The 12,594-nt window shown below is 40.7% G+C and overlaps 1 protein-coding gene across 3 annotated transcripts in view; it reads right to left on the bottom strand.

The window, feature by feature from the left end:
* Positions 1 to 12,594, bottom strand: part of PTPN13 (protein tyrosine phosphatase non-receptor type 13) — an 86,494-nt gene that overhangs the window by 18,763 nt on the left and 55,137 nt on the right. For 2 of the 3 annotated variants that reach the window (XM_058024539.1, XM_058024541.1), the window contains 11 exons: positions 11,556 to 11,979; positions 11,291 to 11,388; positions 9,382 to 9,438; positions 7,996 to 8,088; positions 6,584 to 6,691; positions 5,742 to 5,873; positions 5,057 to 5,511; positions 3,911 to 4,054; positions 2,105 to 2,198; positions 1,237 to 1,322; positions 549 to 711 (listed from right to left, as the gene is read on the bottom strand). In XM_058024539.1, the coding sequence (XP_057880522.1) occupies positions 549 to 711; positions 1,237 to 1,322; positions 2,105 to 2,198; positions 3,911 to 4,054; positions 5,057 to 5,511; positions 5,742 to 5,873; positions 6,584 to 6,691; positions 7,996 to 8,088; positions 9,382 to 9,438; positions 11,291 to 11,388; positions 11,556 to 11,979 (1,854 nt within the window). The remainder of the gene's footprint in view (positions 1 to 548; positions 712 to 1,236; positions 1,323 to 2,104; positions 2,199 to 3,910; positions 4,055 to 5,056; positions 5,512 to 5,741; positions 5,874 to 6,583; positions 6,692 to 7,995; positions 8,089 to 9,381; positions 9,439 to 11,290; positions 11,389 to 11,555; positions 11,980 to 12,594) is intronic. The other variant, XM_058024540.1, reaches the window with a different exon arrangement.

Below are 12,594 nucleotides of genomic sequence, written 5' to 3'. Positions count from 1 at the left end.
GGACAGAGCCCATGCAAGAAGACCCAAAGGTATCTGCAGGGGTTCTGCCATCTGGGTAGGCTTCCCTTCACCTGCACAAATCACTAGCAGGAGAGGCTGAATTATGTCAATCTCTAGTCAGGGGCACAAACCCTTCTATCTTCATCTAGCTCTTGATGTCTTCTCTCTTCTAAGACAGGAGCTGCAGGACCCAGAAGCACTCATTTATATATAAATATCTAAATTCTCCTTGGCACCCCTTAGCAGCACCAGACACAGCAGCACCCCCTAACTCCAACCTTGCTACAGCCTTGGCATCTAAGGTGACACTGGGAAAGAACATGAAACAGTGAGAGAGCAAAAAGTGAACAGTAGTTAAACAAAGTAACCAAGATGTGAAAGGAAGTGTTAAAAAGAAACACAACAGCACAAAAAGAAAGAGACTGCATTATGTGCAAGGGCTTGGTATAGATTCTTACACACTCCATTTCTATTCTAAGAAGTAAAGAAAATCTTATGAAACTACAGGATGCTTTGACAGTTAAGACAATTGTTCTGTGGGAGCTGACCTGCAGTGACAAAGCTGTAATCTTTGGCATTTGAAGAATCTGTTGCTGGCTTCTCCTGTGGCTCACACTGCCCCACCTGGCATGGGAGCGTGCACTGTGGTGTCACTGGAGCATGAGCCTTGGCCCCTGAAAGCTGACCCTTTTCCAACAGCAGGTGCACCACCTAAAGAGATGAAACATTCTCCAGTTAACTGGCAACAGAGATAGCACAGTCTAGAGTGTGTTTCCTTCTAACTTCTCAGGGTCCAAACTTTTACAGCAGCAAGTGTTATAGATACTCCCCTCCCCATATATGTCCTCCAATTACTCCTTATTTTTTAAGGGCTGTTAAATGACAACCTCCAAAATACACTAATGGACTTGCAAGACATTTGCCAATACAGTAAGAAAGGGTATTCTTCCTATAAAGTTGTGAGGGTGTTAAGAGGGGTCAAAGATAGTGTCACTTGCACATTTGTACAGGGAATTAAGTTAAAAGCATTTTATAAAGTGAACACAAATAGCAGTTCTCAGCAGTTCTGAATGTGTACACTCATAGACTATTTTCAGGTGTGCCAGGAAGCCATGGAGTCCTAGAAATCAAATCTAAAATAACCACAACACTGGGGAGAATTCCAGTCTTGAGGTTCCTTCACCTCTTTTCTCAACTGGTTCACCACAGACAGGAGTAGAAGCAGCAGCCACTCACCTGGCCTGTGTTTCTCAGGGTTTCAACAGCTTGCTTATGGGTAGCTCCTTCCAAACTGATCCCATTGACAGAGAGCACACGGTCACCTACATTAATAATTTAAGAAAAAGTAGGCAGAGCATCACCTATAAAACATCTATGATGCACAGAAACTTTCAAGTCTGAGCTAACAAGGACAGTTAATTCAGGAAATTCTCCCTCCCTTCCATGTTCTGAGTCAAGAAGAGAACTTTGCAAATAAACTATATGGTTCAAATCAAAGGTCATTTCCAATCTAATGATTCTGTGGGATAATCCCATGTCAAAAGTAGTATTAACCATCAGAGTGACAGCCTGCCAGAAAGCTCAGACTCTTTATTCAAAACAAATCTTAGTCTACAGCAGGAATGCTCACTTCAGTGAAGAATGTGGCCTGGCTTACTAACAAGAAGAGCCATAACAATTACAGCATTTTCTGTATTGAGTTGCCAGGCGTGCCAAGCAAGAGGGCCACAAATAACACAAAGCCCTCTCTCTCTGTGCCTGGAACAGAGAAGCATTCTCCATTAACATAGGCTGCTTTAGAGAACAAAAATCCCACAAGTTATCTCCTATTTTTCCCTTCCACAGCCTCAGCATTGCTGGTTCTGCAGTTGCTCTACATTAGTTTTTTAATCTTCACCTGCAGAATTAGCTATCAAGGCAATATTTAAAATGACAACTGCAACAGCTTGGAAAAATAGTTCTTCTTCCCAGTGAAAAACGTGCAAGGACAGGAGGCAAACAGAGTGCTAGTTTCCAGGCCACAGGATATTGTCAAGTCCCCCCCAGACAGTCCTCTGCCCTTTTTCCACATTAAGAGTCCCCACTGAAAGAATGGAAATCCTACCTTTTTCTATTCTGCCATCTGCTTCAGCTGCTCCCTTGGGAATGATTGCTTTCACATAAATACCACCATGCCTTATGCTAGTATTTACACCACCCTAAACAGAAAATAAAAATTGGATTGTTAGTCTTTTTGCAGTTAGAATACTTAGTAATTAAACACAGTGTGACACAAGGAAAACTGTTCTTAGGAAGCATTTGGGCTACTGGCATGTAGAAAAACCAGAGGAACTATCAAAACCAAAATGTTACATCAAGCATGTTCTGTGCAGTCATGCAATTTGCTACGAATGAAGTTGGGGTGGGAAGACTGTAAAAAACACAATGCATCACAATGCAAATGCACAAAACACAAACAAATGTCCTTCAGCAGAAACATGTCTGCATTTTGTTGGACTTCACATGCTTGCATGCACACCAAAGCTCAGAGATGTGCAAGAGCACAGCATGCCAAAGCAGGAGATGCACAACCATGCAGTGTCCTACTCCAACACAACTTCTCTGATGTAACAGGAGATTAAGGAGCGCTGCTTTCTCTCAGTTCAGACAAGTTTGAAGGTCTAAGCTGCTCAGGCTGAACTGACACTGTTTTTGGGGGGCCTTGGCTTTTCTGCTGATTGCAGAGAGGGTAGGACTAGATGGTCTTTAATTGTCCCTTCCATCCTAAACCATTGTGTGATTCTGGCTCACTGTGCTCCACAGACTTGGAGGGAAGAGGAAGACCAACAGTGTGTTAATGCTCACTCCCAAAGCACCCAGGTAACCCACAAGTAACTGCACACCTCTCTTCACCACCACTGCACAGCAAAACAATGAAGGGGCAGAATGGGGGCTGGAAAAGCAAAGGGCAGTGAAGACAACACCTGGTCACCTCTCAAGGGAAATCTCTGCATTGGCTGGCATCTTCTAGCATCTCTACAAAGCCAGTGCATGCAGGTCTTCTGCTACTCAATAACCAACTCCTGCTCCACCACTGCTCCTCCAACTCTCTCAAGCAATGGAACATGACTTTGAATAGACTGGGATGCCAAAATAACAGAATTTCCTTCTGCTCTCCTTACAGTTCTAGCCATATATATGGAAACAGCACTAGGCTTCCAAATCATTCCTCCACCAAAAATAGCTGAATATTAAAATACATTAAAATGTATATTTTAACACAGGAACAGATACAGTGGAAGATGTATGTAAATCATTCTCTCCCCTGAAGTGCCACTCTGCAGAACGACAGGCCCTAAATATAAAACTACTTTCAAAATCTTATAGCCTGAAGAGATATCAGTCTTAAAAAATATGGTTTTGACTCATATTGCAAGAAAGCAGTGTCATCCAGGTCTCATTTGGGTTTATGCAGTTTTTTGCTTTCTGCCTTTTCTCCAGCAGAGGGAGAACACTGAACACGGTGAATGTGACTGAGCGTGCACAGGTACCCTTAAATAACACTACTGCTTCCACTGCCCATGGTGCCAGTCTGGGAGGGTCTCCCTTCCTTCCTTGCAAATCTGCCACAAGATTAGGTAGCAAGGGACAAAGACCATCTTGCCTTTTGTACTCACAAAGCAGCATCTGTGATAAGAGTCTATTAGGGCTTTGGGGCTCCACCATAAAACAAAAAACAAGAATTACTTAAGGGTCAGATGACAAAAAAATGGATATAAATTAATAGTATTACTTTTCAGCTTTGGTAAGATTAACTACACATCAATAAATCTATAAATTAAAGTGATTCCAGAAAATATTTTGCTTCCTTGTAATTTAGTAATTTAATGGGTTGCTGGGAGTAGAGAAAAAAGAGAAAACATCTAAAAACCTTGTCAAACAGTACCGTGACACTTATTCCCAAGCCGTTATCTTTTTTTGCTAGTTCAACCTCAAAGATATCTCCAGGTTTAAGAAGTGTTGTAGAAACCTTTTTAGAATTCACTTTGATTGCTGTATTCGATGAGGAAGAATCCTTTATTTACAAAAAAAAAAAAAAAAAAAAAAAAAAAAGAAAAAGAGAGAGAGAGAAAGAAACAAACAAAACAAAAAGAGACAATGATTTGCCTTTTGCCTTTGGAACAGATGCTTTTAGCTAAGACCCTAAAGGGTGGGGGTTTGAGTCAGACACAGCCAGAAGGAGTCCACCTGGCAAAGTAACAATTAATAACACTCAAGGCTCACTGCTTCAACTCTTTCCATTCCTGCCATTGAACAGGTTTAGCACACAAATATGCTTGACCTTTAGCAGCCAAGTCTTTACAGTCTAAGTGAGCCGGGTACAGAACACTGAAACTGCAGTACCTCAGCAGTACAGCAGCCTAGAGTCTGTTGGATTAATTAGCATGAGCTGCCACAATTTAATTGAATAACCTCCATCAGATGAACAGAGGAATCATTGCAAGTTGGAAACAAATTTGCAGTACTTGTGATTGTGCCCTTTTGGAAAGGTGACACAGCATCTGGGTCTGCACAAGAGCATGACTCACTGCTGAATTTTAATGCACAAGAGCAGTTTTTCAAGGATTAGATCAATCCCAGAAGACAATGAATTCTGCTGCTACCCACTCCAGATGTACCACTCCTACTTTCCTTGAGGAAAAACTTCATTTATCTGACAAGTGAATAAACTTACCTCTAGGAGTGGTCACTAGGTTATGAACATATTGGACAAACACACAGAATTGAAAGGAGGTTTCCTACAGCCTCAGGAAGTGCACTGTAGGTTCATCCCAAAGCACAATCTGCCTCTAATAAGACACATCTTGTGACATTGGAAAGCTGGAAAGTTGTTCCAAGTTACAGAAGTGATTTTCTCCATTTATTTTGCACAAAATCACCATGCTATTAGAAATCATCTACTGGCATTAGCTGCAGGCTAGGCCAGGCTGCTCCTCCCTCACATCCTGACACCCAGAGACAGCTACCAATCCCACTCTCACACTGATGGGAAATATTCATATGAAAGCCACTATGCCTTTTTAGCTGGCTGCTGCTCCTGACTGCTGGAGTAGGTTGCTTCATCCATGTCAGAATCCCCTCGGTCAGAATACTCCACAGGCTCCACCACCCCGGGCCTTTTACTTTTCACTCGAGCACTGTCCGATGAGGATCTCCTCTTCTCGAGGGCTTTCGAGGGCCCAGCCTGGGGCTCGCTGTGATGCTGAACATTCTGCTGGGCTCTGCCACTGGCACGTTTGCCCAAGGTGGGCTGGCCCTGGGACAGGCTGGCGCTCTCGGTCCGGGAATCCTGGGAGCTCACGCTCCCATCCCGCTTGGACAGTCCGGAGAGGCTGCCTGAAACAGGCCTCTGGTGAGCGCGGCACCGGCTGTGCTCCTCGGAAGAGGACTCTGCCTCGGTGTCCTGCACTGAGGAGGGCCGCCTCAAGTAACCCCTGGCTCCATTACTGATCTGAGCAGTGTTAGACGATGCTGCAAAGCAGGAGACAAGACAGGCATCAGCTTATCTGCAGCACGACACCCTTTTCTCAGCTTACAGCCCAGGAAGGTTTCGCACACCCAGATATCCCGCAGGAAGCTCACTGCTCACACTGTACCCCCCCCAGTGGATACCCTCACACACCTCCTCTCTATCCTGTCCCTAAACACAATTCCCAGCTAGCTGGGGTTGCTCACAGGGGAGACTGCAGTTCCCTCCCTACCTTTGGACAGCCTGTCCTTGGGCTGGGAGATGACAAGTGTCACATCCTCAGGAGCGTTCTCCAGGATTTCCAAGGCTGCATGCTGGCTGACACCTTCCAAACTGGTGCTGTTTATGGATATGAGGCGGTGCCCTGCACAAAAGGGGTTGTTCAGATACAGTCCGACACCTACATTTTTACCCATCAGTGACAAAGTGGAGTACAGGTCTGACAACTACACAATACACAGATTAAAAATTACTAAACTTCAAGTGATGCTGGAATAGGGAACTCCAATCATGAAAAAGTCAAATCCCAAACCACACCACAAAAACTGGTTATATTTCCTATTTTTAAACCTGCCAAATCTTTACATGTTCCAATTTCTACCTTCTCTTTTACTGTATAACAAAAAAAAAAAAAAAAAGAAATCAGAAGTTAAATGAGCAATATGCAGTTCAGTTAAAGACACAGGCTAAGATGAGAATGAAAAAAAAAAAATTTTCTCCTCCCCCCCACTACAGTTATGGTTATATATGGTTCCATTTCACTTTTTAAAACTTCAAAACTTAAAAATTTAAAATTTAAAAAATAAAGTAAGTACACTGAATTTTAAAAACTTTAAATTACAATGTATCTGCAAGACAGACAATGGAAAATAAAGCCCTTATCTTTATATATAACTTCAACTTTCTGCTACTTCAAGCTTTATCATTTTTACATTGATTTGTAAGATAGTTGTTTTTGTATAGTCTAAGAAAGAAGCATCACTAGTTTTCAGAAATTTTCTGGAAGGTGACTGAAGGTCACTATTGTAAGGACTGTATTACCCAGAGCCATAGAGGGAATTTTATGCTATTCACCTGGTTTTAGAGTCCCTTCCAAATCAGCTGGCCCTCCAGGAATAACTGAATGAATAAAAATTCCCAGATCAAGTTTCCCTGTCTTCTCTCCACCAACTATTTGAAAGCCTAGGAAGAAAAGGCCCAAAGCAGGAAAAATATCAGTGATCACCGTGTAACTTAACACAAGTCCATCTTCTAGAACAAACAAAAACTTAGTCATTCTAATAAATGTAAAGCAAGAAACCCCAGACACCTCAAATTTAAATCTGCATGGAAACAGACAGCAAAGCTTTTTGATAAAGCTTTATTGTATACTCTTGCTTTAAGCACTGATTTAGACTTTGTCTGTCTGTTCAGGACACTCCAGCAAAGGCTACAGAAGACAACTCTGGCAAGAGAAACACACAAACAGGTGACATGAAATGGACATTAACTGAGCAGATAAAAATTGTTTTCTATCACATAAAAATTTCTGGTTTTCTCCATTGTTTGATGTTTCACAAAGAATTCTGACCCTGTTCTTAAGATCTGAGTTTTCAATATCTCTGTCTTATTTTGAGGCTTCTAATCTATTTCTGCTCATTCTACTACATAAACCTGGGACAAATGTTCCAGACGGGGAAAAAAAAAAGCAGAAGATATCAGGTCTTCTCTATTCCAGCTTAAACAGCAAACTACCATAAATTACATGGGGAAGAAAGAGGGGAGATAGTACATTTCTTTGATTTTTTTTTTTTTAATTTCTGCTCAACTTATACATTACTGTGCAATGTAAACACTAAGTATTACTGTCTTTTAGGCTTTTTTCCCCTCTCAAAATTACACTACAATCTCATTTTGAATGACAGAACAATGTCCTTAAGGACACTTTGGAGAGTCTTCCTAAAGCACAACACTGACATAAAATTTTCATTACTCATACAGGGAAAAATTATGTGGGCTTATGCAAAAACTCAGTGGCATAGGAAGAAATGTAATGCAAATATCTCATCTCCCAGGCTCCATAAATATCAAATCAGTGTTCCATCTGATATTACAGGAACAAGCAAAACACTCCACAATTAGCACATAATGCTTTTATTGTGTCTTGTTTTTTAGAAAAAAAAAGCATTTAAAGCATTTGTCACAGCTCAAAGCTGTGAGGTTCCACAGAGACAAAATTCTATACTGAGCACAGAGATAAACTTAAAAGGCCAACTTCAAGGATGACTAGTTCACAATATTAATATTATCCTACACTTATATGGAAAAACTGAAAAACAGACTTGCTTAACATCACAGAAACTGCATTTTCAAAGCCTTCAAAATCCAGCTACTGCCTGCACTGCTTTGCTCAGTTCTACAATAAATGCTTAAACACAGACCAGAAAATTTTATTTTGTTTTTGGCTTATAGAAATACATGTCAACAGCAATTTTAAAGCCACTTACCTAAGCCAAGCTTTTCATCCTTTTTCAAGTTCACTAAAGTGATCTCTCTCTCTGGTGTGGCAACTCTGTTCTGTGTTGTTTGAAGAGAGTCAACTGTAAAGCCAACATTTCATGATCAGACACTACCTCAACACTTGCTTCAGGTTTACTTTAAAGTTCTATTCCATTAAAAAATATTACTTCTCTGATAACTTGAAAAGCTGTTTTGATCTAGTTGGTTCAACTTTCATCTTCTAAGCCATGGCTAAACACAGAAAAAAACCTCTATAACCCTTCTAACCCACTTCCATCTTCAGCACTTAAAAATCTTTTACTCCTCCTAAGAAAAGCAGCTGGCACAGCCTCATGGAGGGACAACATAATTGAGTCCTAGAATCTTCAATGTCATTAGTCTCAATTCAGGAAAATGTTTAGATCTGTGTTTATGTGCTCTGCTCATAGGTAGGGAGGATGCAAACACATTGGTAAAATTGAAAGTGAGGGTCATATGGAATTACTGAAAGGTTACTCAATGAGTTCTCTTAATGGTGTCTCTTCATTAAAAAACAACCAAAATTAAAAACATCTACTAAAACTTCTCTTGCTTTAATTTACTTCCTCATTTGCAACTCCACAGGCTGCTGATTCCACCTCTTCTAAAATCTGAGCATCCTCACAATACAACTCCTGAGGCATCCCATCAGGCTGAAGTAGACCCAGGCATTTAAGAGACCCAAGGACAATAATTTTGTGAAGAAAAAACCCTCCACTAACAAACACCAACTAAATAACCCCATCCCACAAGCAAACAAAACGAAACACAAACAAATAAACAAGCAAAATCTCCTGGAAACACCAACATAGTGCAAGTCTGAACTCATGGATTTGCTTCCTAGAGAAGACATTCAATTGGTCCAGGAGTGCCTGGGATACTTTTGCCCTAAGTGGAAGAGGCAATCCACAGCTGCAGAAACCTAATGAGCTCCACACACTGGTACAAGCACAGAAGAAGTGATGAAGGAGAGTGCAGCAGGCTGCACATCACCTAGAAAAGGAGCTTTTTCTCCCTCAAAACCACATCAAGCCTAAAGAGTGAAAGAAGTAAAAAGAAAGCACAAAAGCAGCAACCTCCTAAATAAGGGAAATGAGCTTTCAAGAGCTTGATTCTGGTAGGAAAGAGCACCCTTCAAGTGCTTCACTCTTTCATATCTGAAAAATATCACATACAGATGTCTAATCCTCCCCCAAGAAGCAATCCAAAATAAATAATAGGAATGGAAATACTAGTAAAACGTCCTATCTAGCTAACTGGCAGAGGCACTGAAGAATACCAAAGGCACAGGACAGGTGGAACAGTGAAGCATTTGCAAGTGACAAACGGACTGAATTAATTACTTATCAACTTACCACTCTCTTTATGTGCTGCAGAGGACAGAAGATTTTCTGAAGTATTCATGCTAACACCTGTGACATGCATGGAAGTATTAGACACTCTTATAATTTTTTTTAAATAAAAAAGCTACCAAGAATTGTTTCAGTGTTTACACAGTTCACATGAGCTCATTCACATGAGCTCATTCACACTATCAAACTACTTCTTTTAAAAATGAATAAACATAAAACTAGCTTTGTATTAGCAAATCCAAATTACTCATGTGCTTTGTAGTTTAAGATTCAGATAGATGGTAGCTCATGCAAAGGCAATGAATTAAAGGAAGGACAGAGGTTTGGCCTTTATGACCATGGTTAACTTCAGATCAAAGTAATGGATCTTGAGCAATGAAGTCAAAGACTAAATTTTCCAACAATATTGGATATTGAATATGCTGAACCTAATAAACCAACACAACAGGACTCTTCTAAGATTTTGTAAAGGAACAAATAAGCTGCTGCTGTAATAAGCAATTTGAACTACTACTTAAAATTGTTTGCTTATTGAATCATGCTTTCTTTGAAATTATCACAGCCAAGTAAATGTGGTCCTACTTTAAAGAGGATAAAATAATACATGTACAAATACATGAAAGTAAATGAGGGAAGATAATTCAAGCTTTTTAATAAAGCAGCCCTGGCCTTCTCCAAACCTATGAACCCATCTGATGTGTTTCACCATGCAAAGAACCTATGTCCCTCAGCACAGGCAGTGTGATCCAGCAGGACTTTCAGACATGTGGCTAAAACCCTCACCTGAACTGCTGCCCAGATGATTATGGGCAAGCACATGATCATATTAATCACAAAACTAAAGGTACAGAGTAAATGGCTGCAATCAGTCACCACAGAACTGCACACCTCATCTCACTCCTCAGCATTTATGCTCTCAGCACTGAAAATGCATCATTCCCAAGTCAGTCCTGGTTCCAAATGCACTGGGGGCAGATGTGGGATGTCCCACACTGCTTTTTTTGCCTTTTTTTAGTTTGTTTATAATGACCCCATCCCCAGATACTTAACCATCTTCAACTTTTTCTGATGTCCTGTAACTACAGGAAAGCCAACCAGCAGCTAAGGCTGCAAATATTTCAGGCATTATAGTTTCTTTTGTTATAACAGGGAACCTTCTGGAACCAGAAATTGGTAATACAGAGATATTAAACATTCATGTTTAATAACCCAGTGTTTAAGTCTATTTAGCTGCTTTGAATGTTTTTGTTTGTTTGTTGTTTTTTTTTTTTTTTTTTAATGTGAGCTCTCTCTTTTAGTTAATAGTAAGACTACTTGTGTGAACTCCAATCCTTGCTAAGAAAAGGGGGTAAGTGCATCTGGCTTACCTCAATACAAAAGTGTTTTTGTAAAACACCCAGTGTACTGCAAAAAATATTTAACTAATTTATTATATCTGAAAAAAAGCCCCAAAAATAGAAGAAAAAACTCCCAAGTGTGGAGCTACTACTTAGAGGCACTAGCCAATACCCAGCTGATGCCAAACAGTCATTTCCAAAAAAACACTCTCTACATCCTTTCCACAAAAAACACTGAAAAAGTTCAGCCTTCACAAACAGACTATGAAGATTAGCAAATTATTAAAAGACACATATAACCAAATGGCACTCTGAAGTGATAACCTGGAAGCTCTTTTCTGCTACAGCTTTTACATTACACCTCTGTGCAAAGACTGGTGCTGACCAAAGGAGGATTTTTTGGATTCACCGCAATAATGGCCTGGATTGCTTTCACATGTGATACTCTGCTCCCACTTTTAAATCAGAATATTACCATCAGTTAATAAATATATCAAATATATCAAATCATTACCCCCAAAGCAATTTTAGAAGTTTGTTAGTAAATACAGTAATATTATTTTTTGCATGCTGACCTACAACATAGGCTTGACCGGTATCTTCAATGGATGATGAGTCTGATTCATTTTTCTTTCTTTCAGGGCTTCTACTTAAACCTGCATGAGATTTTGAACTTAAAGGGGAGAAGGAGAGAAGGGGAACCAGACAGAGGGAAGAGGAAGTTGGGAGAGGGAAGGATCAATGTAATAAAATAATGGCATGAATAATAAATCAAAACTGATGCAAAATGTACATTGACTGTACACAAAGATACTGCAGGGTGGTCAGAGAGACTCTTACTTGCTTGGTTTTAATGCTCCCGTTGCTGATCCAGTATCAAATTTTGGCATTTGCTGAAAGACCCTTCCCATGATATCTTCTATTTTTTTTGGGGAAGAGTCAAAAGCAGTAATAACATTTTTCCTCGGGGGGTAAACAGAGATGTGACTCTGGCTCAGATCATGAAACGACTTGCTCATAACTCTGGGTCTTTCCTCCCATGGACTCTTCTCGTTCTTGTCCCTTGCAGAGCCAGGAAGAGGCTGGAAGAGCGAGAGCTCAGAGCAGGACAGTCTCTTCAGGATCTCTGCCTGGACAGACAGGGGTCGGACAGCGAGTCTGTTCAGAGTGCTGCTGGCCAGGCTGCCAGTGCTGATGGCTCGGCCCATGTTGAAGCCTTTGACAGAGTCTGCATGAAGGTTCAGGCTCCTAAATGAAGCCCTTTCTGTGAAAATTTGAAAAAACAACAAACCAACAAAACCAAAACAATTTAAGTTATTCAGTAGAGCCAGTGTGACCACCTTGTGCAAAGCACGCTTTTCAAACAACCAGCTCACACAAAAAGTATTTTCTCGAGGTGCTTAGCAGAGATATACAATCACCCACCATGGGGTTTGCTCAGGAAGCAAAGTCTGGAGTTCATGACACTACGCTAGCCCAAAGTCCAAAACCACTGAATATTTATCCTCTTATTAGCATGAAAACGTATATTCTCTGTCAGGCAGCAGTGCCTTAGACACAGACACATCATCTCCTTCTGCAAAACAAATAATATCCTCAGGCCAAGTGACCTGGATCACTACGTCTTCCTTTAATAAAAGTCTTCTCCAGGATTTGAACAAATAGGTCTCCCCTGTGTACACACTATCAGATGCTACCAAACTTCCATCCATCCATTGCTTTGTTTTCTTGGTGTGAGCCTCTCCACATTTACAGCACAGCTGCAAGGCCATGAGGGCTTGGCAGCATCTCTGCCCAGATACAGAGCACCAGTGCACTCAGGTGCACTTAAGGACCTCCCTGCCACAAACAGCCTAGCACAAAACAGAAAGTGTTGACT

This window comes from Melospiza georgiana, chromosome 5 (genome assembly GCF_028018845.1).
Source record: "Melospiza georgiana isolate bMelGeo1 chromosome 5, bMelGeo1.pri, whole genome shotgun sequence".
NCBI classification, from domain to species: Eukaryota; Metazoa; Chordata; class Aves; order Passeriformes; family Passerellidae; genus Melospiza; species Melospiza georgiana.
Note: the sequence above shows the minus strand (reverse complement) of the source record. Positions and strands in the feature narration are given on the sequence as shown.